We start from the raw sequence: 26,407 nt of genomic DNA, 5'->3' as shown, positions 1-26,407 counted from the left end.
GGTGAAAGGTAAGAGGGATGCCAGCTAGATAGGATGCAAGCTGGTTCAGGGGAAAGGTGCCAGAGGTGTGTGGTGGTGACAGGACTATGTAAGTGGTGCAAGGGTTAGGGTAGGTCAGCATATGTGGGAGAAATCTGAAAATCCAATGGGGAGGGTGGTTTTTGGGTCTCAGAAGTGGAATGTGAATGGGCCAGGTTTAGTCTGGTGGTGGAAAATGCTCAAGACCAGTGGAAGGGGGCTTGGAGCAGAGTGGGGGAATTAGCAGTGTATCCAGCTGTGGGGGAAGGGGGATCAGTTTGGTTAAGATGGTGGGACTTTGAGTGTGGGAAGCTGGAGGTTAGATCCATTGGTGGGGAAACAGGGAGCACGTCCATCAGCAAGAAGAGGAAAGCATGTCCAGTATTTCAGGAAGGGTGTCAGTTGAGGAGCAGCAGAAGGCAGGAGCATGTCCAGTGCTGGGAGTTGAATGCAGAGCAGAGGAAATGAGAGCATGTTCAGTGATGGGGTCAGGATGATTTGAGATTTGGAAGGAAGCAGGGTTCCTATGCATCTTATTCCCGTGTTCTTTTAAATGGTTGGGATCATGAGTTTGGAAGGTGCTGTTGAAAGAGCCCTGGCGAGTTGCTGTTGTGCATCTTGTGTATGGTAAACAATGCTGCTACTGTGTACTGTTAGCGAAGGGAGCAAATGTTTAAGGTGATGAACAGGGTGACAACTTAGTGTGCTATTTTATTCTGGATGGTGTTGAGCTTCTTAGGCGCTGTTGAGTGTTTTCCGTTACAATCTGACTTGTGCCTTGTAGATGCTAGACAAGCTCTACAGACTTATATAGTTGCAGGACTTTTCATCAGTGGGAGATAGCAGGCAAGATAACATTGGAATGCAAGAACCTTCTACAGTTTTGGTTACCATTCAGAGTCATAAATATTTAAGCAGAGCTTTAAGTCTGAGGTAGCAGTAGGCGTACACGTTAAAATAGATTGTAAATGATATGAGCAAGGATGAGAGTTGAGGCAAATGACAAATGATGAGAGTTGAGGCAAGTGATGGTCTTTTATGATTTTCTTTCTATCAGAAAAAGTAATTCTATTCTGTGTGAGGCTGTTGGGAGGTTACATTTCCCAAGAAATGATATTGTGTTTCTTTTATTTAAAAAATATTGTCTTTGGAATATGTTACTTGGCTACTGATTAAATTAAATTAGTTAATAAAAGATGAAATAGTGTCAAGTACTAGGTACACAATGAGCATTCCATCTTTTAGATAATTAATGCCTGGGAGAGGACAGTAATCTAATCAAGGGGTCCAAGTAGTTGATAAACTTCAAGTACAAAGCTAAAGTGATTTATAATTGTCATCTAAATCTGAGCAGAGATAATCAGTTGAAATTGCCCCAACAAAGGGGTGTCTGTGGCCTAATGGTATTATTCTGTGCAACATTCTGTGGACCTGGGTTCAAATTTTTCCTTGGCAGATGGTGGAATTTGAATTCAAGAAGGGGGGAAAAAAATCTGCAATTAAGAGTCTAATGATGACCATAATTCCATTGTTGATTGTCAGGGAAAAACCCATCTGGTTCACTAATGTCCTTTAGGGAAGGAAACTGCCATCTTTACCTGGTCTGAACTATATGTGACTCCAGACCCACAGCAATGTGATTAACTCTCAGTCATCCTTTGGAATGGGCAATAAATACTGACATGTTCACTCATGCCCTCATCCCATAAAATAATTTTTAAAAACTATATCTTTTTGTAAGTGTCATTCTTTCTTATCAGTGGTTTTTGTTTTGTTTTATGCAGACAAGGTATGCATTTTAATGGGATACAATCACTTGATGAAAATTAAATGGGACATAAGTATTTGCAAATATATGAAACAAATTTGCAGTTGATGAACAAGTTGTCCAAAGGGAATTTTTTTGGAAAGAAGGTGTTACATTAAATCATTTATTTGGCGGAACTATTTTATTCCTATTGCGATTATGTTGTTGTTGGGGTGGTACTAACACAGTTTGTTTCTTTTTAAATGTTATAATTTTCTTCAAATATCTTCGAAATGCTTTAATTTAACATGGTTGTAGGTTTGCAGTCAACTTCTAATAAATTATCCATCTTGTGTTATGGACATTCAAAGGCAGTTCAGAGTGGGGCCATCAATGATGAGCTTTTCCTTTTTTGTGACTTCTATGCATCTCTAACATTGATCACTGGACAATAATCAGCAGCAGAAACACAGGTTAATTTCTTTTTCTGAACCCTTGTATGCTAAATCCCCATTAACACCCTGGCTAAACTCATGTAGCTCAGGACTGACTGAACCAACTTTGGATTTTCTGGCCTGCTGTGTTCAGAGATACACAGAATTAACATTACTTATTAATGCTTAATGCAGAGAAAATGCCTTCCTCCTCAATGGTAATTCATAGACATCAGGAAGGGGCTGGACAGGATTCCATCAACAAATGAAATTTAGAAAATGAAATTAAAATCTGTAAAACTATAGGTAGTTCAGCTAGGTGGGTTCAAAGACTCTACCTTGAAATTTGTCGAGATCTTCTGGTCTCAGGATTGTTCATCTCATTGCCTTTTTGGAATTTCTGCAGTGTGAAAAATAGCTGCCATATTTGCATGCTTAAAATAACTGCTGTCTTTTTAAGTCGTTCATTGTATGTCAAATGTTTTGGGTGCTACATACATGCAAGAGTCTGACCTCTATAGATGTTGTCATAACCTCTACTCTTTAGCCTTCACTGACCTTATTACAGTTTGTGGAAAGACAAAGAGAAAAGCACAAAACTCCATCATTTTTAAAAAAAAAATGTAGGTTAGAGAGAAAAGAATATGGAGAAAAGTTTTGAGTGGAGACAGATTGGAGAAAACATATTTTAGCCTCTTTTTCCACTACCCTGATGATGCAGCATTTTCACAGAAATGCTATTTGTTTAATATAGTTTTCTTTCTTTTAAGAATTGTTTTCACTGCCCGCTTGCACTGTTACAAAACTGGGGCAAGGCAGACCTGTTGGTTAACCCCCACTACTGGTGAGCTTTTTTTTTCATGGTTACTTGGAGATGTAGCTTGGTCACTGCAAAGATAAGTCAAGAAAACAGTGATTGGAACAGCTGCATCAGTGCTGACCTTGGGTTAAAAGAGATAGGCTGTGATTTGTGAGAGGAATGCAGCTTGTTGCTTTTTGCCAAATTAAGAGTTTTTTTGGCACAAGGCAGGTATGAATCTAATTTACAACTTAAAAATTTGTAATGCTGTTACAACATTGTAAAAAGCAAAATTTATTTATGATTGAATCTATTTGTTTACAGTGAATGAACAAATTGAATCCCTTTTGTCTTTTGCAGGAAATTCTGGAATTTTTATTGCTCTTCAGATGAATATGTTCTGAAATTCCATTAATTTCTTTATGAACACACTATGGCTTTGCAGAAATGAACAAAACAAGTGTGATGACTTACCTAACATGTACAAGTGTCTTTGTGAGGTCTGGGCTTCCAAGTTAAAACTGTGCAGCTTCAAATGGTTTTGTGTAGTTGTTGCCAATGAAGTTTTGAAGGCTACCCCTAATCAACTGTTCAGTGTGAGTTTCCATCTCCACAGTGACCCACTGCAGGAATCTCACAGAAAGAAGAACCTAATGTGCTAAGATTAAAGGCAGAAAAAGCTAATGAAATGCATCCCCTATTCAATGGAAAGTCGCGATTTAAGATTGTTTCTATAGCATAGCAGAAAGATACCCACTTAAAAGCAGTAAAACTGAATGTGTGGGCAAACAGTGCAACAATGCCTAGAGGTTCCGCTTCGGGTTCAATTGGTCACTTTGGAGCCATCCCTGCTGGTGTTGAAAAATGTTATTTATCCATAGAACACCCACACAAATTCATTTGTACATCACAAAGCAAAACCTAATATGAATCACTGCTACTGGGCAATGTTTTGAAACAGATACTCAAGCAGTCCATGTCCAAGTGCAGCAAGACCTGGTCAATATCCAGGTTTGGACTGAGAAATGGCAAGTAACATTCATCCCACACTAGTACCAGCCAATGGCCACCTCCAATATGAGAGAACTTAACCACTGCCCCTTGACATTCAATGGCATTACCATCGGTGAATCCCCCACAATCAACATCCTGGGGTTATCATTGAACAGAAACTGAACTAGACTAGCCGTGTAAATTCAGTGGTTACAAGAGCAAGTCAGAGACTAGGAATTCTGTAATGAGTAACTCACCACCAGACACCCTGTCCACCATCTACAAAGCACAACTCAGAAATCTGATTGAATACTTCCTACTTGCCTCAATGAATGTAGCTTAAACAACACCCAATAGACTTGGCTCCATTCAGGTCAAAACAGCCTGTTTGATTGGCATGAGATAGTAGGAACTGCAGATGCTAGAGAATCTGAGACAACAAGGTGCAGAGCTGGATGAACACAGCAGGCCAAGCAGCATCAGAGGAGCAGAAAAGCTGACGTTTCGGGTCTGGACCTTTCTTCAGAAATGGGGGAGGGGAAGGGGGTTCTGAAATAAATAGGGAGAGAGGGGGAGGCAGATAGAAGATGGATAAAGGAGAAGATAGGTGGAGAGGAGACAGACAGGTGAAAGATGCAGGGTTGGAGCCAGTAAAGGTGAGTGTAGGTGGGGAGTTAGGGAGGGGATAGGTCAGTCCAGCGAGGACGGACAGGTCAAGGGGGCGGGATGAGGCTAGTAGGTAGGAGATGGGGGTGGGGCTTGAGGTGGGAGGAGGGGATAGGTGGGAGGAAGGACAGGTTAGGGAGGCGGGGATGAGCTGGGCTGGTTTTGGGATGCGGTTGGGGGAGGGGAGATTTTGAAGCTTGTGAAGTCCACATTGATACCATTGGGCTACAGGGTTCCCAAGTGAAATATGAGGGGCTGTTCCTGCAACATTTGGGTGGCATCGTTGTGGCACTGCAGGAGCCCAGGATGGACATGTCGTCTAAGGAATGGGAGGGGGAGTTGAAATGGTTCGCAACTGGGATGTGCAGTTGTTTAGTGCGAACCAAGCATAGGTGTTCCACAAATTGGTCCCCAAGCCTCCGCTTGGTTTCCCCAATGTAGAGGAGGCCACAACGGGAACAGCGGATACAGTATACCACATTAGCAGATGTGCAGGTGAACATCTGCTTGATGTGGAAGGTCTTCTTGGGGCCTGGGATGGGGATGAGGGGGGAGATGTAGGGACAGGTGTAGCACTTCCTGCGGTTGCAGGGAAAAGTGCCGGGGGTGGTGGGGCTGGAGGGGATTGTGGAGGGGACAAGGGAGTCACGGAAAGAGTGGTCCCTCCGGAAAGCAGATAAGGGTGGGGAGGGAAAGATGTCTTTGGTGGTGGGGTCGGATTGCAGATGGCGGAAGAGTCGGAGGATGATGCGTTGGATCTGGAGGTTGGTGGGGTGGTACGTGAAGACGAGGGGGATTCTGTTTTGATTGTTATTGCGGGGAGGGGTGTGAGGGATGAGTTGCGGGAAATGCGGGAGTCATGGTCGAGGGCGTTCTCAACCACTGAGGTGGGGGTGAAGTTGCGGTCCTTGAAAAATGAGGACATCTGAGATGTTCGGGAGTGGAATGCCTCATCCTGGGAGCAGATGTGGCGGAGGCGAAGGAATTGGGAATAGGGGGTGGCATTTTTGCAGGAAGGTGGGTGGAAGGAGGTGTATTCTAGGTAGCTGTGGGAGTTGGTGGGCTTGAAATGGATATCGGTTTCCAGGTGGCTGCCAGAGATGGAAACAGAGAGGTCCAGTAAGGAGAGAGAGGTATCAGAGATGGTCCAGGTGAACTTAAGGTTAGGGTGGAAGGTGCTGGTGAAGTGGATGAACTGTTCGAGCTCCTCGTGGGAGCACGAGGCAGTTCTGATACAGTTTTCGATGTAACAGAGGAAGACGTGGGGTTTAGGGCCAGTGTAGCTTTGGAAGAGGGATTGTTCCACGTATCCTACAAAGAGGCAGGCATAGCTTGGGCCCATGCGGGTACCCACGGCCACCCCCTTTGTCCCACTTCCTACAGACATACCAGACCGTTATGCACCCGGACAGTATGCTTTCAATGGTGCATCTGTAGAAGTTGGTCTTTTTTTTTTACTCATTTACAGGATGCAGGCATCACTGGCTAGGCAGCATTTATTGCCCATCCCGAATTGCCCAGAGGGCAGTTAAGAGTCAACCACATTGCTGTGGGTCTGGAGTCACATGTAAGTCAGACCAGGTAAGGATGGCAGTTTCCTTCCCTAAAGGACATTAGTGAACCAGATGGGTTTTTCCAACAATCGACAATGGATTCATGGGTATCATTAGATTCTTAATTCCAGATATTTATTGAATTCAAATTCCACCATCTGCCATGGCGGGATTCAAACCCAGGTCCCCATAACGTGATCAGGGTTGCTGGACTGTTAATCCAGCGATAATACCACTAGGCCATCACCTCCCCTCGTTGGTGAGGGACCTTGTGGACATGCCAAATTTCCTGACCAGCCTGAGGAATAAGACGTGTTGTTGTGCCTCCTTGACTGTCACATCGACATGGGAAATCCAGGACAGGTCATCAGTTATCGTCACTCCCAGGAACTTGATGCTTTTCACTCTCTCAATCTCAGTGCCGTTGATGTAAATGAGGGCATATTCTCCTCCTTTCTTTCTGAAGTCAATAATCAGTTCTTCAGTTTTGCTGACATTGAGAGACAGATTGTTTTCATTGCACCACGTCACCAAGCCCCCTTTCTCCCTTCTGCATTTTGACTCATCGTTGTTAGATATCCGTCCCACTATGGTGGTGTTATCAGTGAAGTTATACATGGCGTCTGTTCGGAATTTGACAACACAGCCGTAGGTGTACAGTGAGTACAGTACGGGGCTGAGGAGGCATCCTTAGGGAGCTCCAGTGCTGAGCGTTGTTGTGTGAGAGGTGCAGTTACCTATCCTCACTGATTGCAGCCTATGGGTCAGAAAGCTGAGGATCCAGTTGCAGGGGGCAGAGTGGACAACAAGTTCACACAGTTTTGAGATCAGTCTGAAGGGGATAATGGTGTGGAAGGTGGAACTGTAGTCAACGAGCAGGACTCTGACATAGGTGTTGCTGTTGTCTAGATGTTCCAGGGATATGGCATCCTCTGTGGATCTGTTATGTCGGTAGGTAAACTGTAGGTGATTGAGGCAGGTTGGGAGACTAGAGTTGATGTGGGCCATGACCAGTCACTCGAAGCACTTCATGATTATTGAAGTCAGAGCTATTGGGCGGTAGTCATTAAGGCACGCTGCATATGTTTTCTTGGGTACGGAGATGATGGTGGTCTTCTTGAAGCAGGTGGGGACTTCAGCTTGTAGGAGGGAGAGGTTGAAGATATCGGTGAATACCTCGTCCAGCTGGTCCGCACAGAATCTAAGTGCTTGGCCAGGGATACCATCCAGGCCCGTCGCTTTCTTTGGGTCAACTCCCAGAAAGACCGATCTGACTTCTGAAACGGTGACAGAGGGAACAGATGTCTCTGGGGCTTTTGGGACAGGTGTCGCCACGCCGGTGTATTCTGCTCACACCAAGCATAGAAGGCATTGAGCGTGTCAGGGAGGGATGTGTCTTTGTCCGCTATCTTACGTTGACAATAAAGCCTTCCATCACTTTGCTGATGATTGAGAAATGAGAGGGGGTGGTAATCAAATTGATTAGATTTGTTCTGCTTCTTGTACATATTCCACATGTCAGATAGATGTCAGTTTTGCAGCTGTACTGGGACAAATTTCCAAGGAATATGGCTATCTAAGGAGCATGCATTTGGCACTACATCCAGGATGATAAAATCCTCTGATGAAGAGTAACCAGACTCAAAATATTAACTCTGCTTTCTTCCCACAGTTGCTGTCAGACCTGCTGAGCTTTGCCAGCAATTTCAGCTTTTTCTTAATATCACGTAGAGTGAATTGAATTGTCTCAAGTCTGGCATCTGCCTTGCTGGGGGCCTCATCCTAAAATCACTGACATAGCATTTTTGGCTGAAGATGTTTGCAAACACTTCAGCCTTGTCTTGCACTAATGTTCTGTATTCCCAATCATTGAGGATTGGAAAGTTTGTGAAACATTCTGTTCCAGTTGTTAAATTTTCGGTCACCATCGCAGGACTTCAGAATTTTGATCTGATTGATATTTTTGTGGGAATGTTTTGCCAGGTTGGTATCGTATTTTGGCATGCTGTCCTTCTGTTACCAAAAAAGGGATAAATTCAAACTGACAACGACTGTTCCAATGGTTCAGTCTCAAACTTCAGCTGAGTAATGGAAGGTGTATTGGGCAGTGTGATCAAGTGGCACTTACCCATTAATAACCACTCACCAATGCTCAGGACCACTCATTCCAGCCCTCTACAAATATGGATAAAGGAGCTGCTTCTAGAAATGCGGAGACAGTCATTGCTGTGACATCGGGTGTGACATTGAGGAGAATGGGGCTAGATAGGGAGAGGTGGAGAAGCTCTCCAGTGGTTGGAAACATATCCAGCAATTAGAAAAATGGCAGTGTTTCCTGAGGGGCCATTATCCCCTGCCAGGACATCAACACAGGTCCTCAGCAAAAATATTAATTGGAGCACGTTCCCATAGGAGAAACAAATCATAGTAACTGTCGCATTTTTGAGTTTTATGCTAGATCCTTCTGCATCGGTGATCAGTCCTGGAAACCGTGTTCCCAATGATCTGGAGTGTGTGTTAACATCGCATTTGCTTAGCATGCTTTAATGTAAATCAATGTAAATACATAAATATTTAAATAAATAGCAACGAAACCCAGAGATCAGTGCTGCTAAATTCCCAGTAGGTCAGACAGCATCTGTGGGGATAAAAGCAGAGTTAACGCTTCATATTTAAACACATGAACAAGTAGCAAAGACCATTCAACCTCGCGACTTAGTTCGCCATTCAGTAAGACCATGGCTGATCTGATTTGACAGCAACCTCAGCAATTTGCTTTCTTTTATTAAAACGTGCCATTTGTGGCTACAAGACTCCCCTCTCTTCGCAAAGGAGGAAAATGTTGATTCATTCTCCGCCGGTTCAAATGCTCCGTGCCAAGAAAAGAATTTTACATCAAAATAAAAGAAGTACATTGTACACTTTGAGTTCTGAGGAAGGATCATTGAACGCGAAATGTTAATTCTGATTGATTTCCACAAATGCTGTCAGACCGGCTGAGCCTTTCCAGCAATTTATATTTCTGTGACATTGTACACGCTCTCTGATGTGTAAACAATAAAAACACGATTTGCTTTCTCTCTGTAAACAAAAACTTTAAACGATAGGTTTAATTCTCTAAGTTGCAGCTTTAAAAAAACGCAAAGTAAACAGCTGCTTTTTGGACTATAGTTCCCAAGGTGCATTATACCGCATTGACGGGTGCCGTAAAGTGTAAAGTGTCATGTCGGTAAATTAGACGTGAGGCAGGAAGCCGGATGTCCCACCTCACCTTCAGCTCATTGGTTAATCCATAAGATTGATGGAGGTATTGTCCATTGTGTGACGGAGCTCCTGGAGGGGGCGGGGCCTGCCGCGTTGGCCTTGTGGTTGTGTGGTTGGGGGAGGGGAAGTGTGGCTTTAATTTCACAAATAAGGACGTGAGTGTCAGATTTCCCTTACTTCACGGTATCACCGCGTTAGCTCACTGTACATTAGATCAACCAGCTGTTTTCATCGGTAAGTTTTTGCTTTCTGTTTATTTCCAATGTATCCTCTTGTTTGGAAATGCCTCTTTTAACTTCCAGCGGTTTTCAGAGATTCCAACAGTTTACTCTCATCAATTATCGTGCCCGACTCTGGACAGTTGAAGTATTTCAGCGGTTCCCGTACTTAAAAAGAAGGTCGGCATTTGTTTAATAATTAATTATTTCAGGAATTGCTGAGAGAAGTTGTAACCCTATTTCCAGAACACTATTAAAAATTAGATAGGTTTACTTACTTGGTTTTTCCAACTAATCGTCATTTTAACATGTTTTGGCATTTTTTTTGCGTTATCAGCTAACTGCTTAGTCAAAAAAAATTAACTTTATTGATCAAACATTACTCTATCTACAGAATGTGTGTGGCACTATATACAGTTCTCTAATGTCACAGGCCAAAAACAATTATAATTTGAATACATGTCCAGAATGCACTTATCTTTGTGATACTTCCTCTCTTTTGACTTTGCTATCAATATCAGTCCTTGGCCTCTCTTTAACCTTTGGCACGACTGACCACTAATTTATTCTTCAAATGATCTTTATTATCCAGTTTTATGGGCCCTAGGCTTAGCTCATCTATCAAAGCTAACACTTTTGCTCCGCCCAATGTTTGTGAGTTTGGCATCTTATTTGTTCCCCATCTGAGCTTCTGATCTATATCCTCTCCATCATCAGGACCCAATCTTTCACATTGCCTCCTACTGGTTGTACCTCTGACTCATTTGTGGTATGATGCCCTCAACCTCTAACCTTAACTATTCAACCTGTCTTGCCACCCTTTGTACAAAACAGGAAAGACAGTTAATTTAGAAGGAACCAGCTCTGCAACTAAGAATGAGTAATAAAAGTGGTGCTTGTCCACATCTCACAGACAATTAAAATAAATGGAGCAGCAAGCAGACAGCCGAAAGGTGATAAAGAACCAGGGGTAGTGAGAAATTGTTGGTCGAGAAGTGAAACATGACTGCAGCAGCAACTAAGAGGAAAAGTATTGTATTTTTTCTCCTCTTTTCAAAATTGATTTATTCTTGCATGTACACATAAGTGGTCAATACTTTGGCAATCCAAAAATTCATATGAATCCTTGATCTAATTTGTTAACTTTCTGAAATCAAGCTTGTGGAGTAGCAGGAAGTATTTTTGTCCCAATGATTTCCACAGAAAAGTGCATTTCTTCAATTTTGTACATATTGACAAAGGAGGAGTTTGCAACTTGAAGTTCATCACTTTCCATTATTTCACAATGGAATATTTTATGCTTAAATTATACTGTAGGTACAGTTCTTTATCATGTAAGAAAATGACCCCATCTCCAACTAACCCCTCCCCTTCCTAAAGTCACACAACAACCTGACTTGGAACTAGCATAGAAGGAGGCCATGGATCATTATATCTGCACTGGCTCTCGGATAATAATCCAATTTCCCCTTGAATGCCTTGATTGAATCTACCTACACCATAAGACTACAAGATGTGGGAACAGAAGTAGGCCATTTGGTCTATCAACTCTGTTGCACTGTTCAGTGAAATCATGGCTGATATCATAATCCTCTAATTTGGGGTGGCTCAGTGGTTAGCATTGCCTCACAGTGCCAGAGACCTAGGTTCAACTCCAGCCTTGGGCAACTGTCTGTGTAGAGTTTGCACATTCTCCCCGTGTCTGTGTGGGTTTTCGTCGGGTGCTCTGGTTTCCTCCCACCGTCCAAAGATGTGCTATTAGTTGGACTGGCCATGCTAAATTGTCCATAATGTCCAGGGATGTGGAGGTTAGGTGGATTAGCCATAGAAATGAGTCTGGATGGGATGCTCTTCAGAGAATCATTGTGGACTTGTTGGGCCAAATGACTTGTTTCCACACTGTAGGAATTCTATTTTTAAAAAAAAAAGTTCACTGTCCTGCGTTTCCCCATCATCTGTTATTCCTGTACTATTTAAAAATCTGTCAATCTCAGCCTTGAGTATTCTTAACAATCCAGCCTCTGCAGTAAAAAACTTCACAGATTCGCTACCAACTGAGGGAAGAAATTCCTTCTCGTGTCTGTTAATGAACAAGTTTTCAATGTCTGGGGAAACCCCCCTCAGATTTCAAATCAACACTGTAAGGATTCTATGATTCTATAGCTACTCAAGTGTGACTGCTTTACATTGTCGAGCAGCGAATTCCTTATCACATGAAAGGATGCTGCTGGCATTGGAGAGTTTGAGTTATAAAGATAGGCTGGGACTTTTTTCACTGGAATGTAGGAGGTTGAGGGGTGACCTTTATAAAAGGTTTATAAAATCATGAGGTTCACAGATAAAGTGAACAGCAAAGGTCTTTGCCCTCAGGTAGTGGAGTTCAAAACTAGGAGGCATATTTTTAAGGTCAGATGAGAAAGATTTAAAAAGGACATGAGGGGCAACTTTTTTTTTTACACAGTGGTTGTTGTGTGGAATGAAGTGCCACATGAAGTGGTGGATGCAAGTACAGTTACAACCTTTAAAAGACATTTGGATGAATACATGAATAGGAAAGGTTTGGAGGGATTTGAGCCAAACGCAGGCAGGTGGGACTCGTTTAGTTTGGAAAACTTTAACGTCATGGACGAGTTGGACTGAATGGCCTGTTTCTGTGCTGTATGACTACGAAAATGTTTCTCCTCATGGCTCCATTTCTTCTCTTGCAAATGACATAAACTCTGTGCTCCCTGCTTCTCCATTTTTAAATCAATAGCACCGCTCCTCCTTCATTTGAATGCTTTCGTACTGTTCTTGCTGCTAACTGCATATGTAAAACTCTGAGTACCATCTATCTGAGTCTGAAATTACCTTGCAAAGTACATTAAAATAAAACAAGAACTGCAGATGGTGGAAATCTGAAACAGAAACAAATTGCTTGAGAAAGTCAGCAGGTCTAGCAGCATCTGTGGAGAAAAAGCAGAGTTAATGTTTCATGTCCAGTGACCCTTCTTCAGTCACCTGTTCTGAGTCTCTCCAGCAATTTTTGTTTTTGGTTGTGTGCAATGTACATTGTACCTGATTTAAAGAAAACACTTTTTACAGTCTTAAAAGAAACAATAAATTGATTTTAGGCTGCATTACATGAAAAAGAATCCTATACTTTGGCAATTGATGGTCAATTTGAATGCAGTCTCTGGTAATGCAAATCGAATGCAAAATATTTTGTTCTAGTTTAATTGATCACATGGAGGAATAACCATAACAGGATTGTATGGGGTCCCATTATAATCAAAGATTTGTGTTGCACCATAAACAGCAGTCCCTTCCCTGGGCCAATGTGTTTGGTAGCTATGTGTGAAAATCCACAGTTGAGAGCATCATTGATTTGGAGTCCTTTTTTGATGGACATCTCCAGGTCAGAGTTTTTCTGTTACCGATTATATTTATCCACCTATAAGTAAGTAACCAGCCTGCTTACAGTCTCTGTTTCAGTGCTGCACAGAGTAGGCTAGGTGTATTTGGTGTGGGACTAGAGGTTGAGTAACAAATATACTGATGTGATTCTTAGATGGCACAAAGATAGGTGGGAGTGGGAGGTTTGAGGAAAATGCAAAGGTGCCTCAATGAGATTTACAGAGGCTAAGTGAGTTGGCAAGAATTTGACAGATGAAACACAACGTGGAGAGATGTCAGGTTATACACTTTGGTTGGAGAAACAGTAATACAGAGTATTTCTTAAACAGAATGAGGCTGAGTGGTCTTGAACATTTAAGAGCTTTGACTGGTTGTGAGTCACAAACATGCAACTATAGTGAGGAATTAAGAAGGCAAATTTGCTAAAAAAACAACAATTGGATATAGAAGTAAAAATGTCTGCTGCAATTACATTTTACATGTCAAGAGTAGTGCGGCTATTGTTTGTTGGTTCAAATGACATATCTCAAATAAAAGCCAACATTCAATTGAAGAGAACCACGTCATAAGATAACTTCTTACAGACTCCAGCTGTGTGCAGAGTTGGGAATTCTCAATTATTATTCTTGGTTCTCACTGTTGTTTACCTCATTATCCTGAGTGCTTCTTTTTATACCTAATAATGGGGCCTCTGAAGTATGTGTACAAAAGTTGCCAGTGTTGGTGAAGCAGGGAAAATAAAGTGAAAGGTAACAATATTCTGATTGGCCATAGTCAGCATAGATTTGAGAATGGAAAATCATGTTTGATGAACTTGGAGTTTTTGAGCATATTGTTAACAACAGTTAGAGCGGGGTTAATGGGGGTGGTATACTTGGATTATCAAGAGGATTTTGATAAAGTCCCCCACAGGTTCATTAACAAAATTTAAAGCAAATGGGATAAAAGGTTATGTACTAATGTGGACCGATGATTGGCTTGCAGACAGAAAACAAAGTAGGGATAAATTGGTCATTTTCATGTTGGCAGACTGTGACTTTGAGGACAAGTTTCGTGAAGTCTTGCTTCAATTGTATTGGAGCTTGTTTAGACCACACCTGGATTACTGTGTGCAGGGGTTGGGGGAGCATTAGAACAAGCTAATTGATCCCTGATCATTGCTGCCTCTCTAACTGTTGAATAAAAGAGTATTCTGGTGAATGTGTGAAGTAGACAAGTCTGTTTGGAAATGCATGGCCAACATTTCCTTTTTTACGTCACTCTTGAAAATAGCCAGGGTGAGTTTTTTAAACACTGTTTTTGAGCTTTATTAATAGACAAGGATTTTATATATAGCAAGTGACTGGTATTGTTAATTGTTTGGTATGTATGTAACTTATGTTTTGAGATAGAGATTTTACTTCAGTCATGTTTGTATTTATCTACAGCTAAAGGATGTCCAATTATCTTCCCTCAGTACAATGACTCATGCCAGTAGTTGCCTGATTGTTCGTACACATAGCGAATACTGAAATAAATTAGATTTTGCTATGGAGGTGAAGATGATGGAAAGAGAATAAAATAGAAATTTATTGTCTTGTGTACTTTTACATGAAAAAATAGTAAAAAGTTTTGTTAGTTGCCCCACCATGTCAATGACAGAGGTCACTCAAAATAATAATGAAAGAAATTAAAATTACTTTTGCTGGAAGCCTCTGCTAAAGCAGACTGCCATGCTGAGCCCAGACTGCCACTTTTGGACAAGCCGTTGGAATACCTGGACCCAAAGATGAAGGAGACTGCTATGCTGGGACATGACCATCACGCTGTGAGACTGCTATGCTGGGCCAAGACTGCTGTTTTCCTCCTTCAGGTGCCCAGGCCTAGCAGTGGACCTGGATCCTTTTGCCTAACCTGTGAGTGCAGGCTGGGGGAGTCAGCGCAGGACCAGTTCCTCGCTCACCGGAGACCTGGCCTGTCTAGCTCATCCTGGCGTTGCTACTGCTGTTGCTGGAGGCTTAAAAGAAAATGAAAATAAAAAGCAAAAGTGAAAAGAAGGAAAAAAAATGAGGAAGCCATCATGAACAGATGGGCTCAGCCTTGCTGCTCCACCACTATCTTAAGAAAAAAGGAAGAGGATGAAATGATGGTACTTCTGTATGATGTCTTACTCAAATGGAGAGGCAATAACTGTTGACCCTGAAAATCCCTCCTTATTATTGTCTTATGAGGAAAAATAGATTTGATTATGGGCTTGAAAGGTGCATCAAAGGATCTTTGGTGAATTTCTACAGTGCATCTTGTAGATGATATGTGCTGCTGCTGAGCATTGGTGATGGAGGAAGTGGAGGTTTGTGGTTGTGGTGTCAACCAAGCACCTTGCTTTGTTCTGGATGGTGTCAAGCTTTTTGACCTTTTTATTTCAAAGAGAATGGAGTATTTTAAAAAATAAAGGAGTTTTTGCTAAAACTAGTCTGTTCACAGTATTCCACCTGTGATCTGTTTTGGTCCCGTTATCTAAAGTAAGACCTAATGGCATTGGAGGCAGTCCAGCAAAGATTCAGCCGGTTGATTCCTGATGTAGAGGGACTCTCGTATGAGAAGTTGAATAGGTTGGGCCTTATTCATTGGTATTTAGAAGAATGCGAGGTGATCTTACTGAAACATACAGGACTCTGAGAGACTTGACAGGATGGATGCTGAAGGGTTATTTCTCCCTTGTGGGAGAATCTAGGACCAGAGGGCATAATGTCAGAAAATTGGGTTGCCCATTTAAGCCTAAGATGAAGATGAATTTCTTCCGAAAGTCGTGAATCTGTGGAAATTTTCATTGGAAAAGATTGTCAAGGTTTTGGTGTTAAGTATATTTAAGGCTGAGATAGCAGATTTTTAACCAGTAAGGGAACTGAGTGTTTAGGGGGAAAACTTAGGAAAGTGGCTTTGAGATTTTGGTTGATCTGATATTTCTCATCGAATGGCAGAGCACGTGGATGGCCTAAATGGCCTACTTCTGTTTCTCGGTCTTATGATCTTGTTGATTTTTGCTCAGCTATTTGTTTGTTTCCTTCACACTTTTTAAAAAGTTCATGTGTGATATTCTGCCAAACCTTAGTGTTCTGTAATTTGCTCATGAGTCTCTTGAGCAGAAAAGTTGAAATATGGCCCCTCATGTGAAAAGATTGAACATCTAAAGTAGCAGATGAGCTGAGTTAGTAGGATGACATTACAAAAATAGAAATAGGCAGTCTTAAACAATGGTGCGGAGTTGTCTTCCTAAGGCTCTTGTATGTTTCAATAAGGTCGTCTCACATTTCCGTCTGCAAAATTTTTGCCTACTTGCTCTGCAGATCTTTGTATCATCTTCAGCACCCGCCTTCCCACCTACGTTTGTATCGAAGGCAATGAATATGGGTTCAACCTACATAGTCTCTCTATTCCTGGAATCAGTCTTGTGAACCTTCTCCGGACTGCCTGTAATGCCAATCCGAGTCTCAGTATTCCAGCTATGGTCTAATTAGTGCTTTATATAATTTTAGCAAAATCTGCCTACCGTTGTACTCCATTCTCTTTAAAATAGAGGCCAACATTCCATTTGCCTTCCTTTATAACCTTATGAACTTTGCTAGCTTTTTGTGATTCATGCATGACAACTCAAGTCCCTCTGTTTAGCAGTTTTTTTTTTTTTTTTTTTTTTTTTGCAGTCATTCTCCATTTGAATAATATTTCGTCTTCCTGCCAAAGTGCATCACTACAAATTTTCCCATTTTACAATCCATCTACCAAGTTTTTGCCCATCAACTTAACTTGTCTTTATTCCAGGGCAGATTCCTTGGGTCATCATCGGCAATTGCCTTGCCACTTAATTTTTATGCCATCTGCAAACTTTGGTTACAGTCCGCTCACTTTCTCATCCAAGTCATTAGTATCTTGTGTAAGTAATTGTGGCTTCAGCACTGATCCCTGTGGCATTCCACAAGTTTGAGGTTTCCACCCTGAAAAAATCCCTCTTATCCAAACACTGTGCCTTCTATTGACCAATCTTCTACCCATGTTAACTCCAAAAATGTGCTCTTATCCTAATTCGTCATTGTTTTTAAAAAAAAATTAGTTAATAAGGGCGACCGATGAATGAATTGTGCTGAACAGCCGAGCTAACGAATAAAACTTTGTTTAAACAATTTTTTTTTTTTTTTGACTTGTTTTAGATTTGGAGACAGATTAGTTCTGATCACTGGTCATGGGGAGGGGATCGGAGCTGACTAAAGAATTGAATTTAACTGTGCTAGCCTTTTATTCAACTTCTGATGCACACTTTAAGCTGTCTTCGAGGATGGTATTCATGCAGAAATGGAGGTCAAAGGCAGGTTGTCTTTCAGCCTTGTTTTTGTTTCCTCTCACTCTGGTATATGGATAGCTTTATTGGAAGGGAGGGTGAGGGTGTGTGCATGTGCATTCCCAATCTCTGGGTTCTGTCTCATTCTTAGCCACAACCTATTAGACACAGGTGAGTGGAAATGAGTGTGTTAGTTTCTAAGAGTTATTGAGAAGTGTAGGGTCAGTTTTCTATTACTGGTTCAGTGTGGTGCCTTGAGATATTTTATTATATTCAAGGCGTTTTACAAATACAAGTAATTGTTATCAGTGTAAATTGATATCCATGGATGTGTGCGAATCTATTGTGGAAATTGAACGACTCTCTTGCAAACCAGGCTGCCTGACATTGCTCAGTAAATGTCTCTCTCTTTTAGGCCTGTCAAGATAGGCATTTTCATATTGGAGAAACCTGTGGTATCAGAAATGTGCTTGAGGCACAAAGGTTGAAGTGGCATATGAGAAATAACAAAATACACAGTATACATTTACCTAAGTAGTCTTAATTCTTCCCATGAATAACAGTATGTTTGTCATTGATGTCCATTTCAAATGGGCATAATTAACATTTGATATCTTGCAGAAATTAATATAGGTTCAATACCTGCTTCACTTGTGACCTCAAATGCTTTGTTTTTGAAGATGCTGAATGGAGACTGCAGTGTTATTCAGCAGAAATGTGTGAAGATGGAAGCGTCTGCCATGTATTTGTATCTACGCTTATCTGTTCATGACAGTCACTTGCAGGGAACATTTGGCTTTGATTCTATACTGCAGCCCATTTTAGCAGGATAACAGAATGGATGTATTGGAATTTCTTCTATAGATCAGAATCACAGAATTGTTACAATTTGGCCCATGACGTCTGCATTAGCTTTTCAAATGAGCTTCATTACCTAATGCCAATCTCTTTATATTTCCCCATAGCTTGCTCCCTATTTCTTCAAATAATCATTCCATGCCCTCTTGAATGACTTAATACAATTTGCTGCCACAACATTTCCTGGGAGTGCATTCCATACTCCAACTATTTAGAATCAGAGATATGTAGCACGGAAACAGACCCTTTGGTCCAACTTGTCAATGTTGACCAGATAACCTATACAAATCTAGTCCCACTTGCCAGCATTTGGACCATGTTCCTCTAAACCCTTCCTATTCATAAACCCATCCAGATGCTTTTTAAATATAGCCTCCACCTCTTCCTCTGGCAGCTTATTCCATTCCTGCAGCGCCGTCTGCGTGAAAAAGTTGCCCCTCTCGCCTTAAACCTATGCCCTCTAGTTTTGGACTCTCCCACCCCAGGGAAAAGACTTTGCCTGTTCATGAGGGCCTATTCATGCCCTTCATGATTTTCTAAACCTCTGTAAAGGTTACACCTCAGCTTCCACTCCAGGGAAAATAGCCCTAGCCTGTTCAACCTTTCTCTACAGCTCAAACCTTCCATACCTGGTAGCATCCTCGTAAATCTTTTCTGACCCCTTCACAACATCCTTCCCATAGCAGGGAGACCAGAATTGCACGCAATAATCCAACCAGGAATAGGCAAGAAATGTTGGCCAGCCAGCGACCCCCACATCCCAATGTCCTGTACAGCTGCAACATGCCCTCCCAACTCCTCTCGTCAATGCACTGACCAATAAAGGCAAGCATGCCAAACTGTCTCCTTCACTATTCTATCTACCTGTGAATCCACTTTCATGGAACTATGAACCTGCACTGCAAGGTGTCTGTTCAGCATCACTCCCAGAACCTTACCATTAAGTGTATAAGTCCTGCTCTGATTTGCCTTTTTCCAAAATGCAGCACCTTACATTTATCTGGATTAAACTCCATCTGCCACTCTTCAGCCCATTGATCAGATCCCGTTGTACTCTGAGGTAACCTTCTTCCACTACATCTCAAATTTTGGTGTCATCTGCAAACTTACTAGCCATACCTCCTATATTTACATCCAGATCACTTATACAAATGACAAAAAGCAGTGGACTCAGCACTGATCCTTGTGGCACACCGCTGGTCACAGGCCTCCAGTCTGAAAAGCAACCCTTCACCACCATCCTCTGTCTTCTGTCTTTGAGCCAGTTCCTGTATCTACATGGCTCATTCCCCCCGTATTCCATGTGATTAAACCTCGCTAAGTAGTCTACCATGAGGAACGTTGTCAAACGCCTTACTGAAGTCCATATGGATCACGTCCATCACTCTGCCCTCATCAATCCTCTTCGATACTTCTTCAAAAACTCAATCAAGTTAGTGAGACACGATTTCCCATGAACAAAGCCATGTTGACTACCCCTCCCTAATTTTCTTTTCTTATATCACCCGTGCTGCTTTTGCACATCACTTTAAATGCATGCCCTCTCATTCTTGTTCCTTTTAAAGAGCAGGAACAGCTTCTTCCTATATACTCACTCTATCCAGCCTGTTCATGATTTTGAAACCTTTATCAAATCTCTTCTCAGCACTTCTCTCCAAGGAGAACAGTCCTAACCTCCACGACCTATGCTCATAACTGTTTCTCGTAACTGTTACGATTCTTGTAAATCGCTTCTGCACTATTTCTCCATCTTTCCTATGATGTGATGCCCACTACTATAACTTCCAGCTTAAGTCTAACAGCTATCTTATAAGTTCAACATCACCACCTTGCTGTTGTATTCTGTGCCCCTATTAACAAAGTGAAGGACACTATGCGTTACTAACTGCACTCTCCACCTTTCCTGCCACCTTAAATGATCTGTGCACCTATACATCCAAGGTCACTCTGCTCTTGCACACCCAAAGATTTCTTCACCAACCAGTTCTGCTTTCATACCAGGAGGCAGCTGTATTTTTTTTTCATTTGGTGTGTCATCTTGATTTTAAAATTGATCACACTCAATATCTAGGTCAGATGGATGTTTAGACACTGTTTACACAAGTACAACAAATTCCTCCTTGAAATAATAGCATTAAAAGCAAACCCACAAGTCGTTTGATTCATCGTATATCACTGCACAAAATGGATATTACTTTTGCATATGTGAGTCATTATAATTATATAATACATTGAATAATTCACTATATTGAACCATGTAGCGTGAACTAGATAGCATAATTTTTTGGAACAGAATAATTCTTAACGGTAACGGGGCTAATCCTCAGGTATGTTCCTCTTTCCCAGTTGTCATATTTATTTATAGAGATTTTTTTTCCCCCCTGTTAACTTGTAATGTGAATTTGCAGTTCTTTTTGAAGTTGTTCCACCACTGATCAGTTTACAATGACCAACACCTCGAGTAATGATGATTCAAAATGGTCTGGACCTGGCTAGCTGACTTAAATTGTAATATTTGTGGTGATCCACCACATGACTTGCCAAAATCACCTTCTGATTTTTGTGTTACTGTGTCCTTTACCAAACAAAGAAAACTTTATCCCAAATATTGGTACAGTTTCATGGATTAAGCTGCAGAACAGTTTGAAAAAATATTTTCCATGTTTTTAATCAATTCATGACTTGACTGTGACTCTGCCTAAGTATGCTGGTATTAGGGATCCAAGTTGCCGACAATTCCGATGAAAGCTACATCATACACCTCTCCCATGTGCAACATCTTAGACCGCCTAGAATTCCGTGCTTTTCTGACTGGTTCAGGCATGTATTCTATGGCTACTGCGGCTTCACAGGAATAAGGTGAAATCCTCCATGAGGAGTTTCCCACCTACACACAGTTCCAAATCCATCTCGTCATAGATCTGTTTCCATGTTGTATGACTGTTCAGTCCAACCAGTCCACACCAACCATGTTCCCAAACTCACCTTATCCATACGTGTCATGTTTTTATAAACCTCATCAAGGTCACCCCTCAACCTCTTACGTTCCCAGTTTTCAAAAAAGAACCTAGTCTTTCCAATCTATTTTTATATCTCAAACCCTCCATTCCCAGCAACGTCTTGGTAAATCTTTTCTGACCCTCTCCAATTTAATAATATCCTCCCTATAACAGGGCTACCAGAATTAGTCCAGAAGAGGCCTCATCAACATCCTGTACAATCTCATCATGTCATCCCAACTCTACACGCAAAGGTCTGAGCAATGAAGGCAAGCTTGCTGAACCTCTTTTTAACTACCCGACTACCTCTGATGCAAATTTCGAAGAATTATGTACCTGAACCCTTTGGGTCTCTGTTCTGCAATACGACCCAAGGCCCTACCAGTAATTGTAGAAGTCCTTTCTTGCCGAAATGCAATACATCACATTTATCCAAGTTTAAACTCCATTGGCCGCTCCTCAGCCCATTTGACCTAACTGATAAAGCTCTCTTTTGTAATCTTTGGATAACTTTCTTCACTGTCCACTCTGCCACCAATTTTGGTGTCAACTGCAAAAAAAAACCGTGCCTCCTATAATCTCATCCTGATCCAGACAATTCAAGGATAAGGAAGGTGTATGCATGGTATCAATTTTCCCCTTTGCTTGATTAATACATTTAATTACTAGATTTATGATGCAGTTGGCGTCTGTGTACAATAATTTTATTAGTTGAATATCATTATTTAATTGTCTTTTCACATTTACAGGCACCTTTGCTTGCCTAACCAAAGGCATTCAATATTTTCGACACAGTTTATTACCAGAATACGTCAATGATGTCTGGAATGCAGTTTTTTTTATTCCAAAGTAAGCAATGAATTATTGCTGTTTTTAAAAATTAAAATATGAAAAGTCAGTAATTAATTGTGGTTGCTGTTTGATTAACAATAGAATGCAGTGCAAGTAAAATGCTGCACTTTCATTTGTAATACAAGGGTCAATTATTGAAGGAATGTGTAATTATAGCATCTATAATAAGCAGCAAACTGTTTGGGGACCTGAATCCAGGATAAGGTAGATGAAGTTTAGTGAAAGCTTTGGTAGGCACAGAATGAAACAGATCAGTAATGCTATTTAGTTTACTCGACTTACCTATAAGGTTTCCCATTTGGATGTTTTTTTTTAATCTGCTTGTCAAAAAAAATAGATTGGGAGCTGATTTAATTTTAGGCTGTTGAAAATTCATTGGAATATGTAATTGAAATCTGTAACTTAGCAGGCTAAGGATTAATAAAGTTTTTGTTTATATTTCCCCTGTCATCTAGAATTCCTACAGAATACTTTCTGGCTCCATTTGGTGATACGGCAGTAATCCATTTGTGGGTTTGCTACAAAACACCAAAGAGACAAGAGTACCTGATGACAACCTTATGCCTCATAGCTACAGACGAGATCAGCTACAGCGTCGGGGAGAAAACTCACAAGTTGATGCAATGTACCAGGTCGTGCCAGGAAGCTTACCTGCTGCTCGAGAGAGACAATCCAAAGAAGTTAAGCCATTGATATGTACTATTTTACTGGGCTTGCTACTGGTAATTGCAGCAGTAGTTGCATGGTGCTATTACACTGCATCATTGAAGAAATTAAACAGTTTCAAAATAGAAGAGTTGGAGCTCTACAAGAATGGATTTTTCATCAAGAATACTGCTAACATGGTTTTATTTGAAATGGGTTTCAAATCTGCTCCTATTGACCTTGAATCATGTTTTCAAGATGAAGCCGGAGGTGAGGTAAACTGCACAAAGTCTGGTGAAGAGAAGGTGGACTTCTTTATCAAAACCTTTAAACCCAAAGATACCATAACTTGCTACAATATTGAATGGAAGACAGTCGTATTGGACTCTGTTGTTGAACATTGCATGCATTGGGCAGATGGACATTGGTATGGAGGTGCAGAAACTAGCACACAGCATTGGCCTATCAAAATTTCAGGTGTAATGAATCCTAAGCCATATGTAACAGGCGATGTGTACTCCATACGTGATGGCTTTGGTGGAATTTTAGAAAGGTATTGGGTCTCCTCTAAATCTGTGGCCGTTCGAGTTAATGACTCAGTCCCTCTGCACGTTGGTTGGAACAGCTCAGACAAAGAAGCATTTTGCCTGCGTGCTCGCTACAAAGATTCTCCATTTCAACCACCCATAGGACAACAACCATTTGTAGAACTAAGTTATCAAGTCTGTATTGGTTCTGATTTAAAAATTATCCACAGATACATGGCCAAAAAACATTTCGGAAAGCCTGCGATTACGCCTTCAGAAATTATGTTCAGGTACCCTAAATGGTCCACATGGGCTCTGTTTAAAACTGAAGTGAACCAGGATAAAGTTTTGCGTTATGCAGAAAAAATCAAGAAGTATCAATTCAACTTCAGTCATATTGAAATAGATGATCAATACTCCAGTAGCTATGGAGAATTTGACTTTGACCCAGTGAAGTTTCCAAATGCTTCAGAACTGCTTCAAAAACTCAGGGATGATGGATTCCAGGTGACATTATGGGTGCATCCCTTTGTTAATTATAATTCTCCCAGTTTTATCAAGGGTGTAGAAAATTCTTATTTTGTGATGGATCCCAATGGGAGATTTCCTGCCTTTGTGGAGTGGTGGAATGGTATTGCAGCAGTTTTGGACTTCACCAATCCCGAAACCACAGATTGGTTTCAGAAAAGATTGGAATACTTAAGGTCAAAGTATGGGATTGTGTCTTTCAAATTTGATGCAGGTGAGACCAGTTACCTTCCTGCAAAGTTTAGCACTCACAAGCCTCTGTCTGATCCTAGCATGTTTAGTAAGTTGTATGCAAAAATTGCAGCTTCGTACTGTATGTTGGCTGAAGTGAGAGTAGGATATCACACACAGATGCTCCCTTGTTTTGTTCGTATGATTGACCGCGATTCTGTTTGGGGTTATGAGCTTGGTTTAAAGTCTTTGATTCCAACTGTCCTCACCATGGGTATTTTAGGGTACCCCTTCATATTGCCTGATATGATTGGAGGAAACGTTTATCCAAACAAAACTGATAGCCCTGATGAGATTCCAGACCGTGAACTTTATATTCGCTGGCTGGAACTGTCAGCTTTTCTTCCAGCTATGCAATTTTCTATTCCTCCTTGGCTTTATGATGAGGAGGTTTTGAAAATTGCGTATAAATTCACACAGCTTCGAGAAAGTTTAGTTGTGCCCCTTATCCTTCGGTTAGCAGAGGAAACCACAAAGACAGGTAATCCAATTATAAGGCCCCTCTGGTGGATTGCTCCAGATGACAAAGTGGCACAAAAGGTAGACACACAGTTTCTCATTGGGGATTATCTTATGGTAGCCCCCATTCTAGAAAAAGGTAAAGAGGCGAGAGATATCTACCTTCCTGATGGTAAATGGCAAAGTTTCAATGGAGACCTTTTTGATAAGACACCAAATTTGCTAACGGACTTTGCAGTTGACCTTGATGAAGTGGCCTATTTCATCCGTATGATCTGATTTCTTTATTTTTAAAGTTTGGAGTATTTCAGTAACTAGTTAAATGAGATTTTTTTTAAAAACAAATGATTACAGTATCTATGTTCGGACATAAATTCCAGGATTATCCACAGACAGACATGTTAATGTTATACTTGGGGCACCTTAAAATTTTAAGAGTGAATGGAGTTTTTTTTAAAAAGATCTGTTTCCCTAAATGAGCCTGTCATTACTTTAAGTAATGACTCCAACTAAGAAGAAAATAAGTGAACAATAAAGCTAAATGAAATCAAGTATTTTTTTTCCAAAATTTCTTTTAAAGAAAAGGCTTGATTCTGTTAAAGTCAAATGAGGTGAGATAGCAGGGAATTGGGTGAAAAAATCCAAGTCTCATGTTTTTAGTAAATCAGATAATCCTAAATTATTTTAGCAAGTCACAGATCAAACGAAACACATTCTATTTTGTGTATATAACAAGTTTGGATGAGGTGATGGAAATGTCACTGAACTCATAATTCTTTGGGACCTGGGTGCAAATCTCACCATGATGATTAATGACAAAAAAATCTTAAAATGAAAGTTAATTTCATGATCTTTATTGAGGCTATCATTGTGAAAACCCATCTGGTTCATTCATATCCTTTTTACTGTCCTTACCTAGTTTGACCTACATGTGACTCCAGATCCATAGCAATTTGGTCGACTCTTGGCTGCCCTCTGAAGTGGCCTAATAGAGATTCAGTTAAAGGGCATTTGAGGATGAACAAAAAATGCCAGCGATGCCTGCATCCCATTAAAAGTTAGAAAATAAGCAGAGAACAATTGAAGTAAAACTAGCTATTGCCAAATAGGGAGCATACAGGAGAGACTACAGGAAATCATACATTTTCCCAAATCTCTTACAAACCAGTGAACTGAAATTAGTTTTGTAGTAGAATTGGCAAAGTGAGTCTTTTCTCACTGCACCTGTTTTCTGCTCCCATTTATGTGAAACAAATCAGAACAGAAAGCAGTATTGACCGTGCAACTTATTGGCCATCAATACCTGAGAATGGTAAAACTTTCTAGTGTGAGGAAATTTGGGCATTATGAATCTTTGAAAGTGAATTACAAATGGAAAAACAATAAAATTGACAGTAGGTTATAGTTGTGAGAAATGTAAGAAACTAGAAAACTATTAAATTTCTCTGCTTCCAGTGATGGAAGAATCTAACCCACAACATTTTGAGAATATATGGGGAAAAAAAACTTGTTGTTAACACTGGGATACAGACTGTCTAGATTAGGAGCAGGAATCTAAGGCTAGAAGACTCTTAAAAACCGAAAGAACTGCAGATGCTGTAAATCAGGAACAAAAACCGAAGTTGCTGGAAAGGCTCAGCAGGTCTGGCAGCATCTGTGAAGGAAAAAAATCAGAGTTAACATTTCAGTTCCTGTTCTGAGGAAGGGTCACCGGACTCAATGTTAACTCTGATTTTTTTTCCTTCACAGATGCTGCCAGCCCTGCTGAGCTTTTCCAGCAACTTCTATTTTTGTTAGAAAACTCTTCTCAGACACAAAATTATTAGAAAATTGAATGTGTTAGACAGTGACTTTGAAGTTTAGGTGAATTATGTATTTATAAAGGATGCAAGGAGAAAAACAATAGAA

General features: G+C 40.9%; 1 protein-coding gene across 1 annotated transcript; it reads left to right on the top strand.

Moving 5' to 3' along the window:
• The first annotated feature begins 9,589 nt into the window (after positions 1 to 9,589).
• myorg (myogenesis regulating glycosidase (putative)) lies at positions 9,590 to 26,158 on the top strand. Its single transcript, XM_020533454.2, has 3 exons — positions 9,590 to 9,708; positions 22,007 to 22,106; positions 22,565 to 26,158. The coding sequence occupies exon 3, from the start codon at positions 22,670 to 22,672 to the stop codon at positions 24,776 to 24,778; it is 2,109 nt and encodes a 702-aa protein (XP_020389043.1). The 5' UTR covers positions 9,590 to 9,708; positions 22,007 to 22,106; positions 22,565 to 22,669; the 3' UTR covers positions 24,779 to 26,158.
• The last annotated feature ends 249 nt before the right edge of the window (positions 26,159 to 26,407 follow it).

This window comes from Rhincodon typus, chromosome 1 (genome assembly GCF_021869965.1).
Source record: "Rhincodon typus isolate 14 chromosome 1, sRhiTyp1.1, whole genome shotgun sequence".
Lineage (NCBI taxonomy): Eukaryota > Metazoa > Chordata > Chondrichthyes > Orectolobiformes > Rhincodontidae > Rhincodon > Rhincodon typus.
Note: the sequence above shows the minus strand (reverse complement) of the source record. Positions and strands in the feature narration are given on the sequence as shown.

What these genes read in the sequence shown, in the direction of transcription:
- myorg (XM_020533454.2), top strand. Translation starts at nt 22,670, where the DNA reads ATGCCTCATAGCTACAGACGAGATCAGCTACAGCGTCGGGGAGAAAAC.